At 40.9% G+C, this 27045-nt stretch overlaps 1 protein-coding gene across 2 annotated transcripts in view; it reads left to right on the top strand.

Annotated features, from left to right (window-relative positions):
* The window catches only part of LOC149451490 (SWI/SNF-related matrix-associated actin-dependent regulator of chromatin subfamily A member 2-like), a 191083-nt gene that overhangs the window by 146964 nt on the left and 17074 nt on the right, over nt 1–27045 (top strand). Inside the window, exons 1-2 of one of the 2 annotated variants that reach the window (XM_089690613.1) lie at nt 3202–3313; nt 5740–5960. In XM_089690613.1, coding sequence (XP_089546739.1) covers nt 3221–3313; nt 5740–5960 — 314 coding nt within the window. In that variant the 5' untranslated portion in view covers nt 3202–3220. Of the gene's footprint in view, nt 1–3201; nt 3314–5739; nt 5961–27045 lie in introns of those variants that run through there. The other variant, XM_089690612.1, reaches the window with a different exon arrangement.

Genomic DNA, 27045 nt, shown 5'->3' with positions numbered 1-27045 from the left:
ATATTAGATTGCCCCCACTCTCAATGAAGCACAGAGGCACATTTGGACAGCAAGCATTGTCAGTCTGGAGGGGAGGGAAGTGTTAGATGTACTAGCAGTTCACATGCAGTTACAGCATCAGTTTTTTTTTTTTTCTTTTGGGATAAAGGTTTTACATAAATAAAAGCTGATTGTTGTAAGCAGCCGTTAGTGGTAAATGGGTCTCAACACTCAAACTGCTACGTTTGCAGGGAAGCTTGTTCTGTTAAAAAGCAACAGATTTACTGGCTGGATAACCAGATGAAAATGGAGGAAAGAAAGCCTAAAAAATAAAACTAATGTAGCCTTCACATCTAAGAATTGGTAAGCTGCAATATAATAAGTATTTCGTTTGGGGTTTAATACGGCCTTAACCACTTTACCACCGTGCTATAGCCGAATGATGGCTACAGCACAGTAGTCCAGTTCTGGGAGGGCATCATTTGACATCCTCCCAGAATGCGCCCCCAGCTGTGCACACCCGACACTGTGATTACTGTGTCTTTTGGACACAGCTGATCACATGACATGGTAAAAGGCCAATCACAGTGGCCTTTTGCCACATGAACGGCTGTGTCCAATCACAGCTGACCACTATGTAAATATGCTTGCCTGTTATCGGCAGTACTTTCCCACTGTCACAGCGTGAGGAAAGTACTGCTGTTAACTGGCAACTGTCAAAGCAGACATCTGCACTAATGATCAGTGCCCTGATTATCAGTGCAGCCCCAGAAGTGCCCAACAGTGTTGCCAATCTGTGCCAGTCAGTGCTACCTATTAGTGTGCTGCAGTGCTGCCTATTGGTATCCATCATTGCCACATATCAGTGCCTCCTCATCAATGCCCACCAGTGATGCCTATCAGTTCAGCCTCATCAATGCACATCAGTGAAGGAGAAAAATGACCTGTTTGCAAAATTTTATAATAGAAACAAAGAAAACTTTTTTTTCTTCAAAAATTTCACTCTATTTTTTTGTTTATAGTGCAAAAAATAAAACACCCAGCGGTGATTAAATACCACCAAAAGAAAGCTCTATTTGTGCGATCATTTCATATGAGTACAGTGTTGCATGACTGCGCAATTGTCATTCAAAGTGTGACAGCACCGAAAATTGGCCGGGCCAGAAGGGGGTAAAAGTGCCCAGTAGGCAAGTGGTTTAAACAGACCTATGTGAAGGCTACCTAAATTATTCTTATGGTACATACACAGGAGACTTGCTCAGATCTGCTGAAGACTTCTCGTATCCAGCAAATACAACAAACAGAAAGATATGGCAGCCACTCAATCCATGCAGGTGCAAATAGTGCATATTGTAATTTTTTTCTGGTTTTGCAAACTACGTACGATGCTGGTAAATCTGCCTGCATTTGTAGTGTGATGATCTTTTCTTTGCAGCAACTGAGACTCCAGGAGGTCTACAGCTGCTATGAAGAAATCTGAACCTCTTCGGTGAAAATATTGTTCTGGGTTAGGGTAACCTTGTTTATATGGAAATGTTCTTAGAAATAAGCAATTGCAGAACAGTCCCATATACACCAACTGGGCAATTAAATAGTATGCACTAAAAAAAAGTGGATGTGCTTGTCAGGAGAACATGAGATCTTGAAAATCTGATCTTCTGGTTCTGATGCTCAGGTCTTCACATGAATATCTTGTGTTAGTAAGTCAAAGTGGGAGTGTATTATCATACATAAATCAATGATTGTTAGCTAAAATAAATGCATACATTGGTTGTTATCCAAATTCCAGTGTTTTGTGAATTTTCCCTAAGTGGTCTTGCTAATTGTGCAGACGAGTATGCACTATTGTACAAACAGACCTAATTTCTCTCTTGCTTCAGGTCTCGGACTGCCAGGGGTTAAGCTTTTTGCTGCTCAGTCCTTGTGCCTGCCTTTCCATTCACCTCACTAAATTGAGAAGCCGATCAGCAGGAGAGGCGTCACCGTACTGAATAAGGTCTCACTGCAGCGCGTCACCAATCAGAAATGTGGGATTTGTCTTTGTGATTTATAATTACCATGCTGAAGATTTGGATGGTCATTCTGTTCTCTTTCTGTTTTGTTTCTTGTCACCCTTAATCACTGGAAGTCTAGTCTTTTATAGCAAGATGATTTTTTTCGGAGTCCAGTTGTCTGTATTGTATGCATAAATTATCTGTGAAATCATTCTAGTATGTAGAGAGGCGGCAGCCTTTTTCCATTTTTGTCATTTATAAGCATACAGAGGCAGCATGCATTTTAATTTAAAGGCACAATAGAATTCTTACCATCAGGCATCTGTAGCCCATCCCTCTAATAACAATATAGAACAATAACATTTTCAATGCCACTGCTGGATATATACACCATTTTGTTCAATTTATCTTTTTTTTTTTTTTATTAATACCATAATCATATACCTGCTTCTTGAGCTCAAATCATCTTCAGGACCGATAATTGTGATCACCCTAATCCCTGTAGGACATGCAGGTATAAATGTTCCGAGTATTAAATATATACATATATGTATATAACACACACTATTTGCCTGCTAACGTAATTGTATGACGTTCAACACTGTCTAATTGCTGTCATGCTTTTCTCACAAACATGAAAACTTTTTTAAACATAAATAGATTTAATAATTGTGTGTATTAAAATACATGCATAATCAGTATTTCTGAATGTTGATGTATTTTCCTTTAATGCAAGTACTTTTTGGGAAAAAATTCTAATATACATTGCAGAATATGCTACTTTGTATATTCAGGCCGTATGCAAGAAGACTTGCCAGTAAAGCTGAAAATTATGCAAACCGTATTACAATGCCATTATGGCTACCGCATAAATAATTAATATTACATGTATATTTACCTCGGCTCTTCTTTTCAGACGGTCTTAGCTTAGTACAGTTTCTTATCCATATTCTGAATTTAGTGACTTGGATGAATGATTGCCCTTGATGACTATCTCATTCTTGTGGCTGGAATAATGAGGGTAAATATGATAAGCAGTTGTCAATAATAAAGCAGGACTATAGGAAGAAGGCTTCAGGCCTTCTGCTAGGCAGAATGAAACAGCAGATTTGAGTATCACGATCTCCCCAGTATTACATTTTCTGTAAAAAATAAAATTACTTGTATATGAAAACATAGCCTTTCCTCGGCTCCCTTTTTTTTTTTTTTTTTTTTTTTTTTTTTTTTTTTTTTTCCCTGATCAGCTGATGAAGAGACTAGCAGCTCGCTGCTTTGCTGGCTTGTTAATTTTGTCCCCACTAACAGTGATTTCCGATAGCCGGCCTGCTGATAGTGGTAAGGTAAATATCCTTTTTTTTTCCTTGTCGTCTCGAAGATTCGGTAGAACTTATATAACAGGCATGTGTAGGTGTGTAGCACATCAAAAGCTGGTGTTCTTCGTGTTTCTCTGTTCATCTGAGTGCTCAAGGAAAGCAATACCCTTAACTGTTGACTGCCTTGTGTGCTGCGTTTTAGACTGGAATTTAAAGCTGTCAGACAGGGCACGCTAGACATTCAGAACTGTAATTGTTTGCTAGCTGCAGTATGATGGGTAATGCTGTCTTAGCCACATAAATATTAATGACAATGTATTTTTCTATCTGATTCACTTTCCCTTTTTATTTATTTATTTTTGTGCGTGTGTGTAAATCAGCAGATTTTGTTCATCCTTTCTGGTGATTGTGTCTGAACGCTACAAGCATGATGGAAATTGACTTCTGATTATTAAGGCCTAGTCTGGAGCTGTCCCTCAGGATTTTCTTCTCATGTTTGTTTGGTGGGTTTAGACTTTGCAAAACGATACATAGAAAACCGATCTGCCAGTCCCTTTGGCATGCTCACATGCCAGGTTAAAGGATTTCCTCTTCTTTTTGTGTTTTGACATTTCATGTCTGGGATTTGTGCTTTCCTCTTCTTGCAAAGGAATTTAGGAAAATATCTTGGTTATGAAGTGCTTTTATCCTTGCTGATTGTTCTACTCCTCTGATTGTAAATATTGGTTATGTTTGGTGCTGTGGAAAAGTGAAGGTAATTGCCATTTGATTAGACTTCATTTCAGCTGCTGTCAAAGGCTGGTAAACATTTGTATGCAGACAACAATATTTAAACGCATAACTAGTGTTTATCTACATAATGTTACAACAGATGTTCTTGTGCTTCCTTCCCTCCTTTATTTTTGCATGTTTGAATTTTTGACAGCTGAAATAGCTGGAAAAGGAAAAAATGGCAGCCAGTGTGATTGTATATGCTTTTTTTCCATCATATTTTTTAACATTTTTCTTTACAGAAAAAATGTTTATTTTTTTGCTGATTTGTATTTGCCTATGTTTTAAAGTAGCGATTTGAACTATAATTCTTAGATACCATGGATTCTGTTTTATCCTATGCTGAGATGTTATTTGGGTTACAAACTATGCAGTATTACTCTTCCAATTGCTTGCCTACTTTTTTGTCATTGGTTTACACAAATGTAACAATGAATCATTTCACTTATTATAAATGGTTGCCTTGTGGCAGCCATTTTGTTTGTGCACACATTGAGGGTTTGGAAATGTAAGTTCACATATCAAGCAGGAAAATGCAAAAGAATAACGATTGGGTAGGAACCCAACAGGCTTTAGTTTACTAATGTCACATATAAAAAGGTGAATGGCTATGAACAAAGGTGTAACTGGGAACATTGTTGGAACTTCTAGAATACCCCTCTCTTTGGACATGTTTTTGCATGTTCGGTATCACGGGTTACTTTTTTTTTTTTCGCTTTGGATGTGATGGGTTAGCCTAGGCAGCACTAGTAAGTTTTTAGCACATTTTGGTAAATAAAGAGACATAGGTAAAGTGGACTAACCATAGCAATCAATCACTCCTCCATTGTAAGGAAACTGAAAAGCTGGTATTTTTGTTCTAGCATATACTGTAGAGTTATACCATGGGATGTACAGGTCTACACACCTGTTGCATACCAATGCAACATGGAGGGTCCCACTCTCCCTGCAGATTTTTATTAGCAATTTTATATTGTGGGAAGCTTACAGTATTCCAAAGTAAAAGTGAGAATTCCTGTTTTCATGGCATGAAGGGTGAGACTTTAAACTAAACAGAAACAGAGAAATCTCAGGACTGCTGAAGGCTTTTAGGGCCCATTTAAAGCTATACATGTGCGTAGAGGTGCTTTTTTGTAGTGTTAGGCAAATGAATTGTCATGCGTTTTCCCTTCTGCGTTGACCTGCATTGATTCATGCTTCCAGTGCATTTTTGGATTTGAGGGTGGATAGAGTTAAAATCCATTGACCAAGGCTTGTTAACAGCTGTTGCAAACCCATAAAAATGCATCAAAACTCATTATTTTGCAAAATGCACTGCTACCCAGAGAGTAAAAGAAGTACTATTTTTTATTAAGGGGAACCTGAACACATCCATTTTAGCATGTTGTAAACGGGCCTCTTGAGATAAAAGAAGCCAGACGTTGACTCCACATTGTGTAGTACCTGTTGGTGTTTTGATGGAAAATTGTGACAAATGTGTGCACTAGCTAAACAAAAGAAAATTAGATGGAGATCATTGTACTGTTCTAATATAGTCCTTGTGTTTTATTTGCAGTCCTTTTATGTGTGTATTCATAAATGTTTTTGTAGATGGCACTTTTAGTGGTTGTTGCCAAATTGCATATATTTAGCAATACAGAAGGTACCTGTTTTTAATGAAAAAAATATGTCCCATCCCTTAGGCAATCGAGGACGGGAATTTGGAGGAAATGGAAGAGGAAGTCCGGCTGAAAAAGCGCAAGAGGCGAAGAAATGTGGATAAAGATGTTGTGAAAGAAGATGGTGAAAAGAAAGAGAAAAAGAGAAGGGGACGGCCTCCTGCTGAAAAGTTGTCACCAAATCCACCAAAGCTGACCAAACAGATGAATGCTATAGTTGATACTGTAATAAACTATAAAGACAGGTATGTTTTTTTTGTTTTTCTTTAATTTGTTCCACCTTGTAACTGTATAGGCTGAAATGTGAATGTCAACAGGTGGGGGTATTGATGAACAAAATGCTGCCAACCTCCTTTTACTTTGTTTTTAAACAATATCAAAGTTGCAGAGCTACCATTCTGTATATTTGTTGCATTCTAATGCTATAGAAAGATGACAAAATGTGTTTGCCTGGGATCGTTCGTACACAGCCTTTGAGAGCCGATTAGGACAATATCCGAAGGGACAAGCGCAAAAATTTTTCTTGTACGATACCAGATCGTACAATTTTCATGTAATCAGTACAGTAGTCATCTGAAAATACGATACAATACAAATACAATACAATACATGACATCACTTTCGAAATTCTTTTCTTTTTAGGAGAATTTTCGTAGCTTTAGTAACATTTTCACTTTTGATGTGAGACTAGCAGGCAAAAAAAAAAAATAAACGGGCGATCGTTCGTCCGGTATTCTCATCGTGTGTACGGGGCTTTAGAGGTTTTAAGTTGAAATTACATTGAAAGCAAATAAGTACTATTTCTGCAGCAGTTGACTGCCTGTTCCACTACAGAGATGGTTGTTGGGTGATTTCTTCCTGTGTAAGGCATGAATGGGTTAGTTTGTTGTGTTAGTAAATGGGAGTGCATCCCAACCATCATGTTTGTTGGCCTTTTCCATCCTTGGCCAGAACCAACAGATAGCTGATTAAGGGGGATTTATGCCACCTAAAGGAGCAATATAGTTACAGATGATTGGTCTCCAGCCATTCTAGAAGTCTCCAGTATTTTTTGTTGTTAGTAGGGACTCAATTAAAATGATTGTGTTTACACTATATGTATATTAGCCTTACATAATTGTTAATGGCATCAAGAGAGATTGGATGTGTCCTAACCTATCTGGCATATACATATAAAGGTTTTTCGAGGAGAACAGCAACATTTTGTTAGAATTACCTCTGTTGTTTAAGGATACCCAGTCTCCTTCCAGTAGGCAAACATGGATCTTCTCAACCCTGTGTATAAAAGGTGCATCAGACCATGCTATAGATGTGGGTTTTAATCCTCCTTTACCTTGCTACATACTCAATTCACCTCAAGAAATTAGCACAATTTCCTTTTGACTTTTGCTGTGTTTAAATAGGGTGCTCAGTATATTCAGTGCATTAACTCCCTCAAATGTTTAACTTGGCACCGCATTCAACAGGTTTCCCTCACCCTCAGTAGGCAAATATAAAGAAACCTGTCAGAATACAACTATTAGAGCATCAAAGTTACCCGAAAGTCTGACGATTGTTGGACTGCCAACAGCCTGACCACGCAGTTTTGACTACCATATTCTAAGTGTGTAGTGTGGGTCAGTTGGTGGACAGGCAACATATTTTTAGACTTTAGGTGACCTCTAACTACCGGACACTCCAGCTAAAGTGTCTGGCTCAGTCAAAGTACATAGTGAAGTAAGAAAATGCCAGAAAATATAAATGTCAGTACTTTATTTATGCAACTCTAAAAGCAACAAGGCACCTGCTGTGCATTCCAGACAAAGCTGTCGTCCTGCAAGGCTTGAGAAAGGAAAGTCATGTTTGAAACACATAGCAGGGGCTTTTAGAGTAGTTTTAACAAAGTGACAGCTTTTACAGGTTCTAGCAGGAGCACTGATCACATTTTTTTCATTTGTGCCAAGTAGGCAACAGAAATCTGAGTTCACAGGACACAAACCTGCCATGACTAACCTGTGCTAACAATTGCTAAATTTTTCTTTAGTCAAGTCTGCACTGCTGCTGGACATTTCCACTCTGATTGCAGTAATCTGGCATGGTTGTTCTCTGCTTAGCTTTTGGACCCCACTGGATTGTGCATTGTGGGGCTAGCCTGGAAGTGACCTTTGGCACTGAGTTTCATATAGGGTGCTTTCCAGCCTGAGATCTGACATTGCACCTCTTGCCCTGTCTCTGATTGCTCACTTAATGAGTAGGCTGGTTGGAACAAGCATTGGGATCTCCCTAATTTCTACTCTTATTCACGGTTTTCCTGCTAGTTTTGCCAAAGCAGAGGTTAAAGCCATGCTGCTGATGTCACCCACTGGGCAGAGTGTTTTGCGCTATATATCATCACCTCCCTGCTGCTGCTGTTGCTTGCAAGTAGCCATTTGGAATTTTGATCTTCAATCTTTGCCTGCGGCCTGCCTTCAGTATATGGTCACTTTTTGGCAGCAGACCCTCACCTGATATCAGCTGCCTGTGTTTCTTGCGGTCTTGCCTCTTACCTTGAGTTAGTATGTTGCCTGTCTGCACTGTGGATGCAACATGTTGTTGTGTTCTAGACACTGGGAGACCGTCCCACTGTACCTTGTGGCCTCAGCACACATTCAATTAACAGCTCCATAGTTGCTTGCAGCACACCTAATGGTGGTGCCAGAGTCTTCAGTCTGCAGTCACGCTGTCTTCTGCTGTTAGTCTTTTCCATCTATGGAGTGACTGGATCTTCTGCTCTTTTCGATTGAGGTTTTTAAAATGGTCACGCAGCACTTGACAACCCAAATTACCCATTTGTGGCAGACTCCACAAGAGCACCCACATTCCCTTTCCAGCAGCTTCTGAGCCATTACCTGCTGATGCTGTCTTTGACTCTTAAGTCACTTAAATCCTTGTCTGATTAGCTTTACCCCCTGAGGATTCATAGCGTACTGCTTTTACCAAGTTAAGGTACCATTAGTTGTTGATGCAGTGCATACCCACTCTTAAACTAGAGGATCAGCCTGTTGCTTCTACCAATGCTGTTCTCAGCCTTGGGTCATTTAGGTCTCCTTAGGCAGCAAAGACTTTCCTTTGGCACCCAGTTTTCCAACTGTTTTTCTATTGAATTTGGAAGCATTCTGACAAGTTTTCTGCTCTATCAAAGCACCTGTTAGCTTTGATAGAGCAGAAAACTTTGGATCCAGCCTTGTCCCACCTTAACAAAGCAACTATCATACCGTGGAGGATGCAATTTTTTCCTTTAAAGACCCAACCAATAAGCAGTTAGAGATCCTGAGTTCTTTTCTTCCTGGCAGGTCCCATCCTGGGACCAATTTTGGCTATGCTTTCTTTTCTGTCAAACAACTTCAGACTGGCCAAAGATCTAATAACCACCAAGGTGGATATCTTGATTGTTGAACATATGAAGCAGATAGCTATAGCATTTTTTGTGCTATGAATGTTTACTGAAAACCCTCCCTTAAGGTTCCTGACTGTTCCTCCTATTGGTGTATATGCACAGGGCAAAGTGTTGGACTGCAGAACTCTTGAAAGAAACCTTTTGATTTTTGTGGATTCCAAGGGACAATGCCTCTTTGGACCACCTCTTGATTAAATCATTAAGGTTGCCACAAATGGCAGAAGCACCAATCTTCCCCAGTGGAAGAAGTTTAAGGAACATACTGCAAAGTCCTCTCCTTCTCTGACCTTCAAAATCCATCCTTTTGTTTCTCCACTCCCTTGATTTTAGCCTTCCAGGCTTGGCTTCCACAAGCCCCAAAATATTGCATTTCAAGTCTGCCAAATCCTTCAGAAAAGCCTTCCTCTGCATGAAGTTGAACTTCCACTTTCTAGAGTGGGGGATGTCTGAACTTTGCAGACATTTTGACAGCTTGTATTGCAGATGCGTGGATGCAAGAGGTGGTGTTCCAGGGCTGTAAAGTCAAGTTTTGTTTCTTGCCCCTCCTTGTTTTCACACTCCCAATCTTCCTGTGTTTCTGCACAAACTATCGGATCTCTGCTGGGCCCTCTAAGGCCTTCTGAGTCAGGATATCATTTGCCCAATCTTTGCTACAGACTGGTTTCAGGATTTCTACTCCATCCTGCTTACTGTTTCAAAACCCATAGACGGTGCATTCAGACCATTTTGTTTACCAAGGTGCTAGACCCTTGTTGCATTCATATGACAACCCCATTGTGGGATACTTGGACAACCTCCTGTTGAGGGAACAGTCAGTGAGGGCTCTTTTTGAGGTTTGGGTGGATCATGAACCTTCAGAAATCATTGCTGAAATCAACATATAGCTTGGAATGTCGGGGTCTGTTCCTTGATTCATCCCAGGCCAGTGTTCCTTTTCCAGAAGAAGCTTCAGACTCTCTAGGCTCAGATTTGAATTCTTCAGTTCAGAAGCTGTCAAGCCTCTGTGTGAGTGTCTTGAGGCTGATGGTAACCTTTAAGGCAGTTTTATTTGTCTAATTCTTTGGCAATGCAATGTTCTTTCATCATGGGACAAATTTTACTCTCTCTCTGTACAGGCAGACACCGGGTACTATACTGTCCCTGGCTTGGTAGCTCAGAGTCTTGCTCTGGAGTTGGGGGAAGTCTTTCTTCTTACTACTGACACCATCCTGTAAGGCTAGGAGGGGGGAGTCCTGGGAACCTTGTCAGTGGCTGGGGTCTTCATAGGAGATCTATAAATATTTTTAAATGTCTTTGAGTTTGGGCATCGCTAAAGTCGAATCTGACTCAAGTCCTGAGGAAGGAGGTAGTGTGTGTGCGCGAGCCCCAAACACTTTTTTTTTTTTTTTAATTACTGATCATCCAATAAACTATCTTTCTACACTCTACTACCACTGGTTTGGTGGCCTTATTGTGTTTTGTATATTTGGATTTCACTTAAACCTGGATATTGTTATCTGCCCCTTTTTGTGCAGCTCTGGTTCCTCAAAAAGAAAGACATTTACCTCCAATGTCTTGGTTTGGGTTTGTGTGTGTTTTATATTTCTGCGATTCCCTTTTTTGTCATTCTGAATGGACCCTAGAATGGCACCTCAGCTCTTTGTTCCGTCATCTCTAGGTTGATTAGAAAGCTCATCAGTCAAGCTTATGGTCTCAAGGGTCAGGTTCCCACTTTCATCTTAAGGCTTACTCCACTAGATCTGTGAGTGCCTTTGGGCATTTTGGCATCAGGCATATGTTTTCCAGATTTGTATGTTTGCCATCTGGTCTCCGTAACATGTTCACTTACAGTGGAACCAAGTACTCCTGTCCTAGCTATGACACCAGGCATTTGAGGGTTTGATTGAGAGTGAATATAAGCACACTACCAACTGTACCAATTGCTATTCCAGGGATAGATTTAAAGTAACTATTTTGGGAAACTTTCAAAATAGTAGGTTTAGTTCCACTTTACATTCTACCAGGTAGATGTTTCTGCCTCTGTTGCCAGCTTCACTGAAACTAAACCAACTGGTTTAACTTTTTCTTAAAACAGTAACACTCAAGACATACAGTGAATAACTGTCAAGCCATCAAATGGCTTGTGCCGCAACTGATCACTTGTGCAGCACCATGGTAATTACAGTCAAATAGAGGCTAAGATGGCAGCTTAGTGTGGCTGTAGAGGATAAGGAGGCTTTAGTTCCACTTTTCAGGTAGCTCTTTGAGTTGCAGGAAGTCCCAAGGTCCTGTTTACATTTCGGCCGGTTTTGGACTGTTTGAAATGTTGCCCACTCCTCAGATGTCCCTTCCCCAATTCCTTTATATATTGGGCCTGTTAGTGGTTGTTCGATATTTTGCCCAATGCTTAGATGACTTAAAGGTTTAAGATCCCCTCAATGAATGGGAAAAAAATTATTTTTTATGCACGCTAAAATCTTTTACGTAGAATCCATTAAGGAGTCCCACTCTTCTGTGTGTTTATCATCATGCTGTCTGTAAGGCTTTTCTCCAAACCTGAGGCTTGCTAATAGCAGAAGGGGTAATAGTCTAGGATGGTCTAGTTTTTTTTCTTCTTGCCATTATCCAATCATTCTGTATGTGGCTGTAAAACCCAAATGTTTTAAAGACTTTGCATATCTCGGTGGACTCCAAGAAAAGAATATATGGCTAAAATCCTATATCTTAATCTTACTTATACAGCATAGGTTTTAGGTGTGTACCTTCAGGTGATTGGACACCGGCAGAGCTTTAGAGGACATGCTCCTCTAGGGCTTTTTCCCTATAACCCTACCCCACTCTGTATTGCCTTTGTTTTTGTGCTAGTATGTCGTTAATGACGATTGGGTCAGTCTTGGGAGAGTTTTCACTCAACTAAAAGTCTTTGCTGAACTCTATTCCATAGATAGAAAATTTGACACACAACTAAAGGCTCTCTTTGACCACTTGTCTAACAAAGTAGGCCTCAAAACAGCATGGTAGAGAAAGGGTTAAGTCAAGCTAATAGCTGCAGCTGTGAGCTTGGTACCAGCTTTAAGAGCCGATGAAGGGCTTTCTGATAAAAAGTGATCCGGACAGCTCCAGAGCAGCCCAGTCACTTTTATGGGGCTCTCAAAATGCAACAAGAAATCCGGGGCACCCCCCTCTCCCCACCACCACCACACTCTTCACAGGTGGCATCCATAGTGGTTCCCGAGCTCTCCTGTTCCTTCTTCTGGGTGCTCTGACCATGGGAAACAGCTTTCACGGAGAAAGGAGGAGAAACCCCCCCTTTTGATAGCAACAAAGTAGCAAAAAAAATGTAAAAATGAGTTTAACAAAATATACACACACACACACTATATTGCCAAAAGTATTGGGATGCCTGTCTTTACATGAACTTTAATGGCATCCCAGTCTTAGTCCGTAGGATTCAATATTGAGTTGGCTCACCCTTTTGCCACTATAACAGGTTCGACTCTTCTAGGAAGGCTGTCCACAAGGGTTAGGAGTGTGTCTATGGGAATGTTTGACTATTCTTCCAGAAGCGCATTTGTGCTTCTGGAATTCTCTGCTCTAATTCATGCCAAAGGTGTTCTATCGGGTTATAGTCAGGACAGGCCAGTCAAGTTCCTCCACCCCAAACTCGCTCATCCATTTCTTTATGGACCTTGCTTTGTGCACTGGTGCGCACTCATGTTGGAACAGGAAGGGGTCATCCCCAGATTGTTGCCACAAAGTTGGGAGCATGAAATTGTCCAAAATGTCTTGGTATGCTGATGCCTTCAGATTTCCCTTCACTGGAACTAAGGGGTCAAGCACAACCCCTGAAAAACAACCCCACACCATAATCCCCCCTCCACCAAACTTTACACTTGGTACAGTGCAATTAGGCAAGTACTGTTCTCCCAGCAACTGCCAAACCCAGGCACATCCATCGGATTGCCAGACAGAGAAGTGTGATTTGTCACTCCAGAGAACATGTCTCCACTGCTCTAGAGTCCAGTGGCGGCATGCTTTACACCACTGTATCCGACCCTTTGCATTGCACTTGATGGTGTAAAGCTTGGATGCAGTTTCTCAGTCATGGAAACCCATTCCATGAAGCTCTTTACACACTGTTGTTGTGCTAATCTGAAGGCCACATGAAGTTTGGAGGTCTTTAGCTATTGACTCTGCAGACAGTTGGCAACTTCTGCGCACTGTGCGCGTCAGCATGCGCTGACCCCACTCTGTCATTTTACGTTGCCTACCACTTTGTGGCTGGGTTGTTGTTCCCTGTTGGAATATTTAGTAGCAAGGAAATTTCACAGATGGACTTATTGCACAGGGGGCAACCTATCACGGAACCACGCTTGAATTCACTGAGCTCCTGAGAGCTGCTCATTCTTTCACAAATGTTTGTAGAAGCAGTCTGCATGCCTAGTTGCCTGATTTTATACATCTGTGGTCATGGAGGTGATTGGAACACACACACACACACACTCTCTCTCTCTCTCTCTCTCTCTCTCTCTCTCTCTCTCTCTCTCTCTCTCTCTCTCTCTCTCTCTCTCTCTCTCTCTCTCTCTCTCTCTCTCTCTCTCTCTCTCTCTCTCTCTCTCTCTCTCAAAAAATTTCATTGTATGATTTTTAAAGAATTTATTTGTCTTGCACTGCTGAACATAAGTATTTGAACACCTGAGAAAATCAGTGTTAATATTTGGTACAGAAGCCTTTGTTTTGCAATTACAGAGGTCAAACGTTTCCTCTAGTTCTTGACCAGGTTTGCACACACTGCAACAGGGATTTTGTCTCACTCCTCCACACAGATCTCCTCTAGATCTGTCAGGTTTCGGGGCTGTCGCTGAGCAACACAGAGTTTCAGCTCCCTCCAAAGATGTTCTATTGGATTTAGGTCTGGAGACTAGGCCACTCCAGAACCTTGATATGCTTCTTTACGGAGCCACTCCTTGGTTATCCTGGCTGTGTACTTCGGGTCGTCGTCATGTTGGAAGACCCAGCCATGACCCATCTTCAATGCTCTGACTGAGGGAAGGAGGCTGTTGCTCAAAATCTCACAATAAATGGCCCCATTAATCCTCTCCTTAATACAGTGCAGTCATCCTGCCCCCTTCTCAGAAAAGTTCCCCCAAAGCATGATGTTACCACCCCCATTCTTCACAGTAGGGATGGTGTTCTTGGGATGCAACTCATCCTTCTTTTTCCTCCAAACACGACGAGTGAAATTTAGGCCAAAAAGTTCTACTTTGGTCTCATCTGACCACATGACTTTCTCCCATGCCTCCTCTGGATCATCCAGATGGTCATTGGCAAACTTCAGACGGGCCTGGACATGTGATGACTTGAGCAGGGGAACCTTCTGTGCAATGCATGATTTGAAACCATGACGGCGTAGTGTTCTACCGACAGTGACCTTTGAAACTGTGGTCCCAGAACTCCCTTGTAGTTCTGGGCTAATTCCTCACCTTTCTTATCATCAGTGATACCCCACGAGGTGAGATCTTGCATGGAGCCCCAGTCCGAGGGAGACTGACAGTCATCTTTAGCCTCTTCCATTTTCTAACAATTGCTCCAACAGTTGATCTATTTTCACCAAGCTGCTTGGCAATTGCCCCGTAGCCCTTTCCAGCCTTGTGGAGGTCCACAATTTTGTCTCTGGTGTCTTTTGACAGCTCTCTGGTCTTGCCCATGGTAGTAGTTGGCGTCTGACTGACTGTGGGGTGGACAGGTGTCTTTAAAGAGCTCAGACAGGTGCTACTAAGTTAGATTAATGAGTGGAGTAGAGGTGGACATTTTAAAGGCACAGCAACAGGTCTTTGAGAGACAGAATTCTTGCTGTTTCTTAGGTGTTCAAATACTTATGTTCAGCAGTGCAAGACAAATAAATTCTTTAAAAATCATACAATGTGATTTCCTGAATTTTTTTTAATAAAAATTCTGTCTCTCAGAGTGGGAATGCACCTACAATGTGAATTTCAGACCCCTCCATAATTTCTAAGTTGGACAACTTGCAAAATCGCAGGGTGTTCACATACTTCTGTTCCTCACTGTGTGTGTGTGTGTGTGTGTGTGTGTGTGTGTGTGTGTATATATATATATATATATATATTAATTTAAAAATGATTTTAAAGCACCCCTGTACACTCCTCATATGAAACGTACAACCTAGGGCAAACGTGTATGTAAACACAATTGCACCACACGTATGAGGTATTGTTACGAACATGAAAAGTAAATGATAACCTGTAAAGGCTTTTAAAGTGTCACCTATGGCTGAATTTTGGGTAATGTAGTTTTTTGTGATTTCACAAGCGTGTGCAATTTTAAGGATGGATATGTTTGGATTGTGTCAAGTAAATACATACCAATACTTTATATTTTACAAAAAAATTGGGTATAATACTGTGCTTTTGCACTAAAATTCATTATGGTGTATTTTTCCCTAAAAAATATGAGTTTGCTAAATAGCTCAACACAAGTTAATCGATTGAACGACTTGTGTACAATCAGCCTGTCCCTACTGAACTGGCCAAATTTCGATCCATGTATAGCAGCTTAACATGTAATACTGTATACAAAAATAACATTGCAACTGAAAAAATATGTGACAAACCCTCCAAACGAATAACAAAAAATCAAGCGCAATAATAGTGTGTACCACCAAATATAAATGTGAATTACAAAACATAAAGCTCAGAGCATAACAATGCTGAAGCAACCATTGCAGTCCATGAATCCAATCCAATCTGTAAACATTCTGTGAAGGAATATGTGTCCGCAGAAAAGGCCATCACCTTTATTCCCTTTTGGGCATTCTATCACCTTGAAGTATGACCCTCATCATAATAAGGTCACATAAGCGCACATTCAGAACATAAATTCCCAGTTGGGCAGTGGTGGATGGAATGACAAAATATTAATCCTGGACCTTCCCACACAGGTGTCTTCAGCAAATTAACTCAAAAATCAGCCAAGCCAGTTCAAATAGATCACTACACTTCAATGACTTCGATTAATATTCGTATCCAGGCTCAACAAAAATGGACAGGAAAATATAGTGTGCACTGCTGAATACCTTTATTAAAAGAAAAGTTAAAACCGTACTCAATGAGATGAGAACCACATACAAATCCTGTGAAGCAGTGCTGCTGCATGTTGTAGGTGTTGTGTGTCCTACTGGGTGGATGAGAACCAACAGCCTGCAGACAGCCTTCTCTTTCCTCACTCAAAGTTCCACCCAGGGCGGAAGAGCAATTGCTGTGCATGCACATCACAGGGGAAAATGTCTTTTTTTTTTTTTTTCCCTGCTTGTCGTTCTGAGTGTGAACACAGTATGTACAGTGAAGGAAATAAGTATTTGATCCCCTGCTGATTTTGAATGTTTTCTAACTCACAAAGAAATGATCAGTCTAAAAATCGCATGGTAGGTGTATTGTAACACTGAGAGACAGAATAGCAACAAAAAAAATCAAAAGAAATTTTGCACTGATTTGCATGTTCATGAGGGAAATAAGTATTTGATCCCCTATCATTCAGCAGGATTTCTGGCTACCAGGTGTCTTTTATACAGGTAACAAGCTGAGATTAGAAGCAGTCTCTTAAAGGGAGTGCTGCTATTCTCATTTTGTTACCTGTAAAAAAGACACCTGTCCACAGGAGCAATCAATCAGATTCCAAACTCTCCACCATGGCAAAGACCAAAGAACTGTCCAAGGATGTCAGGGACAAGATTGTAGACCTACACAAGGCTGGACTGGGCTACCAAACTAGCATCAAGCAGCTTGGTGAGAAGGTGACAACAGTTGGTGCAATCATTCGCAAATGGAAGAAACACAAAACAAATCTCAATCTCCCTAGGTCTGGTGCACCATGCAAGATCTCACCTCAAGGAGTGTCACTGATCATGAGAACAGTGAGGAATCATCCCAGAACTACGCGTGAGGATCTTGTCAATGATCTCCAGGCAGCTGGGACCACAGTCACCAAGAAAACAATTGTTAACACACTACGCCGACAAGGATTGAAATCCTGCAGTGCCCGCAAGGTCCCTCTGCTCAAGAAAACACATATCTAGGCCCATCTGAAGTTTGTCACTGAACGTCTGAATGATGCAGAGGAGGACTGGTTGAAAGTGTTGTGGTCAGATGCGACCAAAATTGAGCTCTTTGGCATCAACTCAAGTCACCGTGTTTGTGGGAGGAGGAATGCTGCCTATGAATCCAAGAACACCATCCCAACTGTCAAACATGGTGGTGGAAACATTCTGATTTGGGGGTGTTTTTCTGCTAAGGGGACAGGACAACTGCACCGCATCAGAGGAATGATGGCGGGGCAATGTACCGTCAAATCTTGGGTGAGAACCTTCTTTCCTCAGCCAGGGCATTGAAAATGGGTCGTGGATGGGTGTTCCAGCATGACAATGACCCAAAACACATGGTCAAAGCAACAAAGGAGTGGCTCAAGAAGAAGCACATTAAGGTCCAGGAGTGGCCTAGTCAGTCTCCAGACCTTAATCCGATTGAAAATCTGTGGAGGGAGCTTAAAGTTCGAGTTGCCAAACGTCAGCCACCAAACCTTAATGACTTGGAGAGGATCTGCCAAGAGGAGTGGGCCAAAATCCCACCTGAGATGTGTGCAAACCTGGTGGCCAACTACAGGAAACGTCTGACCTCTGTGATTGCCAACAAGGGATTTGCCACCAAGTACTAAGTCATGTTTTGTGAAGGGGATCAAATACTTATTTCCCTTATGAACATGCAAATCAGTGCATAATTTGTTAGACATGCATTTCTTTTGAATTTTTTGTTGCTATTCTGTCTCTCAGTGTTACAATACACCTACCATTCGATTTTTAGACTGATCATTTCTTTGTGAGTGGGCAAACATTCAAACTCAGCAGGGGATCAAATACTTATTTCCTACACTGTAAGTAAAAAAACAATATTTGCAGCACTTGACATTTGGCACTGTCTAGACAAATGAGCCTGCTTTGGACCACAACAGAAGTGTACAGGACTGTAGCTTAAAGCTACAATTCTGCAATAAAAGTTGGTAGAAGTTAGACTTTTTGACAGAGAGACATGCAGTGTTTCTTCTGCCAAAAATATGCTCCTATCACGTTTTTAATGTTTTATTTCATTCACTGCCAAGAATAGAGCAGGGTATGATGTGTATGTGCACAGGTATTACATCCTTAGTGGCTGCCCAGTAGTCAGAGGAGAGGCATGTTACCTGAAAGTAACAAAAGGGTACATGGTGGTCTCCCACAGTACACCAAACATGGAAATGCAATTATTTTACTAAATATAAACTGCTAAATACCGTTAGAGCAGTCTTGTGACTTCTATCAGTGTTCTGCAGAGCACTGGTTAAAGCTTGTAGGTTAAGGTTCTTTCTGCTCTAGGAGGATGCAAAGCCCTTGACCTCTGTCTGGGCAGTGCTGATTGGCCCTGTGCTGATCACATGCACTCTCCCAAGAAAATAAAAAACCTCTCTAGCAATACACACTAAACTGAGCATGTGCAGAATGGCAATGGGTTCAGTCTGTCTTATCAGGAGATAAGATGTGGACATTTGAACAAGAGGAGGGGCAGAGAAGACAGGATCAAAGGATGTTTTTACACAATGCAGAGGATTAACCCCTTAGGTTCCCCAGTGAGTATACCAAGCATGCTTTACTGCATATACAGACTGATTTTATTGTTGTGGGTTTAGTAACACTTTAACCTAATATGCCAGTTTAAATCTTTTTTAGAATAATTATCTTGCAGTGCAGCTGGAGAGCTTGAAATAATATGCAGACCTCCAAGGTGTGGTGAGAGCAGCTATGCCCCACCCTCCACATGACAACACTCACACTGTTTCAACCTATCGGGCCCATGCTATGTTACATTGGGCATGCTGCCTAAGCAAAGTTGCCTATGAGAAAGTGATAGTGACTCTAACCTCTTGTCAGCAGCATAAAGCATTAATGTGGCAGCAAAAAGGTGGGCTTCAGCAACCAGCTGCCACTGCACACGTGTCCACTTTGGCAGGAGATTGTGTGCTCACTGCGTGCTTCCAGAATACTGACCCAGCTCTTTGGTTACAGCTTCAGATCAGGAGTAAGTGGGACAGGCTTTCAATCATGTGACCACTGTGAGACAATCACAGCAGTCACATTATACTGAAGCCATACTGCCACCCAGGCATTAAAGACCACTGTTTATTGTCGCCTCTTGGTGGTCATTTAAAGTTAAGTTAATATATTACGTAAACATTTTGTGTGTACCGAGCTGTTTAGCTTGATAGTTTTTCAATATACCTGGCACACCAACCTTTCCAACTTTGCCCATTTTGTATTCACAATAATTTTAGTATATTTAAACTGCAGAAATGGGTAAATAAAAAAACAGAATGATATGATTCTATCTTCTTCACATTCTTTCATTTCTTGACTACTGAACATATACTGTATTTATCACTGTTGAGTTATATTTTAAAACCTGTGCTACTGCCAAGTATTTTTTTATGTTTTATTAATTACGCTTCTCTAGAAAGAAACCAAATGGCTTAGTAAAATGAGTAATTGGGATTCATTGAAAATCTTTGCTTGAAACATCAATTGTCTTTCAATTACCTATTTTTATGACATCTTAAGTGACTTGAATGGTTATCGTAATTGCTGGATGATCTGTATATTTCTTTCTAAATACTTTTAGCATTGTTTTAGGAACATGATTAACTGGTTGATTGGAACTTGTACAGGGAAACAGAGGCCTATATTGGGTCTCTAGTTGATCTTAATTTACTCTCAGCAAGTTGAGTATAGGATATCTGTTTTTACTTGTAATTGAGCTATGTCTGTAAAATTTGCTAAAGTAAGTAAATGGCATGTTGTGTGCTGGTTTGGTCAGCCGCTTTTGCAATTAAAGCCGAACACCAGGAATTACCTTTATTTGCAAGCCTCCATTGGTCCAGCTTGGCTCGATGTAAGTATCCATAACTGTAACGCAAACTACTATTGTGATCTTCAGCATCCCCAATGACCCTCTGGATGTCATACAGTGAGAGCTGTGAATTTGCAGGTTCTGCTCCAGCAGCTTACCTCTGCACACTGAACAGGGGGTTGCTCTCAATGCACTGGTATTCAGAGAACAGCCAGGGTTTATTTAATTAAATACAATTAATTCTCCAATTAACACTTTGCATTTATTTCACTGAATACAAGGCATTCTCTGATTAATGCCTTGTATTTATTTCACTGAATACAAGGCGTTCTCTGATTAATACCTTGTATTTATTTCACTGAATACAAGGAGTTCTCTGATTGAATGAGGTGGGGTCGATGACATCATGATCTCTACCTCCTCTAATGAAAAAAACTATAATGTGTTCTCCGAAAGGAGGCAATGCTGAGTGTGTGACTCTTCACATGAAAGAAATGACCCCCAATTTATTCCTTTATATGGTTGGGTGGGTCCTCTTCGCTGCTTGTTTGGGTCCTGTGGAATATAGACTCTCTTCTAGCTTGTGGAGTAATTATATACACTCACCAGCCACTTTATTAGGTACACCTTGCTAATACTGGGTTGGACCTCCTTTTGCCTTCAGAACTGCCTTAATTCTTCGTGGCATAGATTCAACAAGGTGTTGGAAACTTGCCTCAGAGATTTTGGCCCATATTGACATGAGTTATTGTTATCTTTCTATCATCTCAAACCAGTCTGCCCATGCTCTTCTGACATCAACAAGGCAATTTCCTTCACAACTGCCGCTCACTGGATATTTTCTCTTTTGCAGACCATTCTCAGTAAACCCTAGAGATGGTTGTGCGTGAAAATCCCAGTAGATCAGCAGTTTTTTAAATACTCAGACCAGCCCATCTGGCACCAACAACCATGTCATGTTCAAAGTCACTTGAAGCACCTTTCTTCCCCTTTCTGATGCTCATATTGAACTTCAGCAAATCATCTTCACCACGTCTAGATGCCTAAATGGATTGAGTTGCTACCATGTAACTGGCTGATTAGCAATTTGTGCTACCAAGCAATTGAACAGGTGTACCTAATAAAGTGGCAAGATAAAGTTATAACCCTTGTCAAATTTTTGCCATCTGTGCCCCACTGGGGAGATTTACCTCTCCCATAGCCAAAACAGGAGTTGAAAGGAAATCCTACAAATTAAGGAATGCCTTGAGGCCTCCCAGGTCACCAGAAGCAGTGTCCCCATTGGGAGATTTCCCCTCTATTACTTTTCTGGAGACAGCCTAAAATGGGCAGCACAGTGGCTAAATGGTTAGCACTTCCGCCTGGCAGTACTAGTGTCGCTGGTTCGAATCCTAACCATAGCACCACCTGCCTGGTGTTTTCATGTTCTCCCTGTGCCTGTGTGGGTTTCCTCCGGGTACTCCGGTTTCCTTCCACACTTCAGAGACATGCTGGTAGGTTAATTGGCTCCTGTCTAACTTGGCCCTAGTATCTGTATGTATGTAGGTTAGGGACATTAGATTGTATGCACCTTGAGGGTTAGGGACTCATGTGAATGTACAGTGTATATATATGTATGTAAAGCACTGTGTAAATTGACAGGGCTATAGAAGTACCTGCAATAATAATACATTTGGGATTTTCTTTACTTTCTCTTTCAGTGATAACATTAAACAGAACAAATAGAGGGGATGAATCTCCCTAACGGGGGCACAGATTGCAATAAAAACCTGGCAGGTGTTCTAATCCATCTCCATTCTGTCCAAAACAAAAAAAAGTGTTTTGCCTTTAGTTATACTTTAATTTTTTTATTATTATATGTCTCCACTCGAGTTTTTCTGTTTTAAAGTCAGAGCTGCTAGTGGGTAACACAGGGAAATGCCAGTCCTTGAAAACATTGTTCATGCCAACCAACTGGTTTTGGTTTTCAGTGGTTTAATCGTTATTTGAAAGTAAATAAACTATCTGATTGGTTAATATGTGGAATACCTTTTTACATTTTTCCTATCTTTTTATGCAAATGTTGGGGGTTCCATAGACCCATTATATTTTCAGACCGAAATGTCTTAATCCAAAGTATAGCTCTTTTTATGTTGTGGAAGGTTGGTGGGTTATGGTTAGAAGATTAGCGTCATGAGATTAATCTCACATAGTACTAGGTGGCTGATTTACTAAAGTAAAGCATGTTTATTTTATTTTGAAGTGATTTTTCACTTTTTAAGGGATTTTTTACTTGACATTAGTGAATAAGTTGTTCTATTTTCTCCTCTTCTTTGCAAATCACATTTTCACCACAATTACTAAGTAGTATTTAACCCCTTCTAAGTTTTCATTTTGTGTCCTAGAAAAATTGAATTGCGCTGGGTTTAATTCTGGCTGTAGTTGTATATTTAAGTAGTGTTAAGTGTTCCTTATAGAAATACATGTGTTTGGAAGTTCCAGCATCTGCTGAGTCAGTATTTTATCATGACCCACACCATGAAGAAAAAATAAAACACTAAACAACTCTATGAAAATGTGAATAAAAGGAGCATATCAGCAGTTGGATACAACAAAAAAAAAAATCGAAGTCACTGCATTTCTCTTGAAGTACAGTTAAATCAGTCATACGAAGTGGAATGATTAAATATGCCAGAAACAGGCTGTCCACCAACATTTAGCCTGGGTTTACATATATGCGGTGAGGTATATCACATGTGATTCGTACAGGAACCGCACCTCATTCCTGTGCAAATCACATGCGATTTGTGTGCGTTGCGATTGGAGCCATACATTTTGTATGGCTCTAATCACAATGCACCTACACCAGAAATGTGCAGGACCCCTTTTTTGGTCCGCACTAGAATCGGATCGCATAGGTATTCACACCAATGCGATCCTTTTCTGCACATCACACAACGTTTTGCGGACCGCTTTTGGGGTGTTGTTAACATACACACCCGCAGCGGTTCGCATGAACGGGGTGCGATTCTGATGCACCATTGTGACAGGAAGAATACCAGTGAGGGAGGCCACCAAGAGACCCACCATTGTTGTCCATGTGCTTTGCCAGTCACATCTTTGTGAATTACTTTGCAGAGCTCGGTTTATACTTTTACACAAAAGAGTCGTATTATGTTATTGCTAAAACCAGAAAAAAAAATACAAAATTTAAAAGCACTGCGATTTAGTGTTCTATGACAATAAACTTAAATGCTATCATTCGAGTCTGTGGAGAAGCAGAGTGGAGATTAAGGTGATTGTAAAGGTAGTTTTTTGTTTTTTTGTTTTTTTTAAAGAACGTCATACTTTACTGCCCTGTGTAATGGTTTTGCACAGAGCAGCATCAAGACCTCTTCTGGGTCCCCTGCCAGTGCTCCTGGCGCCTCCTTCCTGCCAAGAGCCCCCACAGCTAGCAGCTTGCTGTGGGGGCATCCGAGAAGGCCTGCTCTTGTCCATTCACACGCAGAGATGTGGTTTGGCCCTGCCCCCCAATCTCTCTTAACTGGCGCACTAGCTGTGATTGACAGTAGCAGGAGCCAAGGAGAGAGAGAGTTGGGATTGAGATAGGGCTCGGGTAATTATTGGGGGGGGGCTGCACACAGAAGGTTTGTTGCCTTCATGCATAGAATACATGAAGGTAAAAGAGCTTGAGCCTTTACAACCACTTTAACCATGACTAGTTTTCTGATACATAAGTGGATGAAAGAATTGTGTAATCGGGGAGATCGGTTGTTCCTTGGTGCTGCCGGATCTTTTCTTTTGCAGCTGCTCTTATTACAACTATAGTAATGCAAGCAAAGAGAGAGATCTTGTGAAATTTTATTAGCAAGCTTGGGCTACAGAAAATCACACATACAGTTTAAACCAAGGTAAAATGGGTAAATCCAGTCTGATTAACCTAGACCTAGCAAGCACATGTACTATCAATATGCCGTCCTTTCAGACGTATTTAAATCGCTTCTTATGGTTGACAGGACTTCTGTAACGTACATCATCACAGACAGTTATCCACATATGCTCATTGTTACACATCAAATATGTGATTAAGGGTCTTGATTCTGTATACAAACAAAGCAATTTGGACATCTCCTGCCCAGACATGTATTCTTTATACATCCTTCTGCCACACAAACACTTAAAGCCATTACTGCAGTCTCCTTTCTCTGCAGCAGGCATCCCCTGTTGCTTAGAAACCGTAGTAACAGTAAAGCGCGTGCGCTGCTCAGGCAAGCTGGGAGCACAGCATGGATTTTATTCATTGCCAACTAAAATGGACATTATCATGTGCAGCCATTTAATGCTTTGTTAGTCCAAGCATCAAGCCCCAAATGCTTAATTCTTCTTTTAGTTGTCAGCCATACGGTTTCTTCTTCTGTTGAGATCTGTTTGGCTTTAGTAATAAATTGTACAGGTTATTTAGCATATCTTGTGATTCTTATATTACAATTCATTTTGCATTTTAAAAGAAATAACAATCTTATACACCCAGGGATTGCTTAAACTTACACATGTGCAGCTATGCCTAATGCAGCTTTTTAGATGACAATGAATGAGCTAGCCTCATGTATTTCAGGGTAACTAATGTCATTTGCTTCAAACAATAGGATTTCTGGACGGTTTCCGGTTTTCAATGAAATTATAAAATGTCCAGTATCATCAATGCTGTCTACCACTAGATGGCATCACCTGCTTAAAAATTGTGCAGTGGAGAAATGGCATTGCTGGGATTGCACTAGTTCTAAGGTGTTTGTTCAGCACCTTGATTTCAGACAAAGAAATGTGCGAACAGAATTATTACACTGCTAAAATTTCATTAAGTGTCTCCAGTGATGCGCAAAGGGTGTCAGATCTCTTTTAGCTAGTCCAGTATAATCTTAATATTGAAAAATGTTGGATTTTATGGAGAAACTAGAAACTATGGAGTTATTTTCTAAAACTGGAGAGTGCAAAATCTGGTGAAACTGTGCTTAGCAATCAATCAGCTTCCAGGTTTTATTGCTAAAGCTTAATTAAATAAGCTGATTGGCTACTGCTGCAACAGATTCTGAGTGCACCAATTTTAGTAAATCTACCCCTTGGTATACTAACTTAAAGTAAGGTCCTTTGTGTCTAAGGGCAGTCTCACACTGCTTCGGTGTGGTCTCACTGCGCTTTAGCCAAAGTGCAGCTAACCCGCCGTGCTTTCCCATAGAATTCTATGATGTTCAGTGGTTTTGGTGCGGTTCTGATGCGGTTTCAGAAAGCTCACATGCAAGAGTTTTGGTGCGCTTTCTGAAACCACACCAAAAGTGCAGGACCTCTTTTTCGCTATGTTCCAGTGCAGTTCCTTGCAGAAAAAATGCAGCATGTTCTACTTTTGTTGACTACACCAGAACGCACTGCACTGGTGTGAACTAGGGCCATTGGAATACATGGAAACACCGTGCATGCATTTTTGATGCAGATTAAAAATGCACTGGACTGCACATGGCGTGAACCTGCCCTAACTTGTAGCCACTTGTGTATAATCACATACAGGCAGGCATGGTAGAGGTGAAATCTAAAACTACAGATATAATAGCTTCCTAAATCACTAAATTTGTAATTCTTTTTTTTTTTTTTAAAGGTGAATTACAGCCAAACTCTTTTGGCTGTATTTCTTCTATGGATCACAGGAGCGCAGTTTGTTCTGCATGCTTGTGACCTGTTTTCAGCTGACAGCGAGCTGAAGCCAGTCACTCCGTTGGTCCAGCCAGGGGAAACATCCCGACTTTAAAGTTTCAATCCACCCAGATCCCTGGATTGGCACCTGGCTCAGCCTCTCAGCAAGCCACTGAAAGCCTGAGCCAGCCCCCTGAGCCAGCCCAGTGCTCCAGTGGGGAGGGCTGGGGTAGGGCAGAGAGTGGTGACTGAGAGTCAGTGCTCTCTGCTCAGAGCAGTGTGGAGAACTGAGCTATCAACAGCCATGTGATTTGCTCATTTCTCACCCTTAGAGTCAACAGGGGGGCAGATGCTGCATCCACCTAGGCAAGTATAATTCTAAATAGAAACAAATCCCATACTGCTAATTCGGAGACTTTTTATTAGTTAGATATAAAAAGTACAAAACAGACAAGCGCAAACAGCAGGTTTATATAAAACTCACAATTAAAGAGAAAAAGCACAGGAGTTCAAAATACACTCACATTGCAGGCAGAGCATTACAGTTGTGAAGGAGTGCTCCAGACATAACAAATCACATATGATACATACAATAAGACCTGATATTTAAAGAAGATGTGGCACTTATATGACCTATCCATCTAGGTCAGGTAGTAAAGCATCAACCATCATTGCAGGTGTTAACAAGTGAATATAATAAAAATCCTCTTAAAATGTGTCACAGCATTCCAAGGACCTATACTCCTGAGTGAAATGAAGCAAAATAGGTATAAGCACAGGTATTGGCATATCGTACCACCCATATCTGAACAGAAGGATCCACCTAGTAGCCTATCCAGCCAGGCATCCCAGATTTTGAGAATTTAGTAGGACAACCCATGTTGATACACTAGCTTCTCCCTTAAGAGAGAATAGATTACCAACTGTTTCCACTCGTCATGGGATTGGAGAAATTGTTGTCTTTTGGGGGTTTTTTTGCACGTTAAGCTTTCGCGTTATAATAACAAGCAGGTAACAGCAACAATTTACACACAACCAACCCAATACACATAACTTAGGATCAGGTTGTGAATTAACAGAAAAAGACAGTGATGGTGTCTAAAATTAATGTCCAGTGTCAAAAAAGCTTGAGATATTTCCAGAGCATGTGGATCATCAAACCTGTGTCTAATGCACATCTCGCACAAAAGGGCAAATCTCTTCTATGCCATCTACATTTTTTGGGGGGAGTGTGATAGGTTCTATGGAAAATAAACTGTTGCATCAGTTTCTGTGTAGTAGATGGTGATACCTGTAACATATTTAGGATATCAGACTGTTCATCATCCA

This window comes from Staurois parvus, unplaced genomic scaffold (assembly GCF_062004578.1).
Source record: "Staurois parvus isolate SC_StPar_1 unplaced genomic scaffold, SC_StPar_1.0 ptg000537l, whole genome shotgun sequence".
Taxonomy (NCBI): Eukaryota; Metazoa; Chordata; class Amphibia; order Anura; family Ranidae; genus Staurois; species Staurois parvus.
This window is presented reverse-complemented; position numbering and strand designations above follow the sequence as displayed.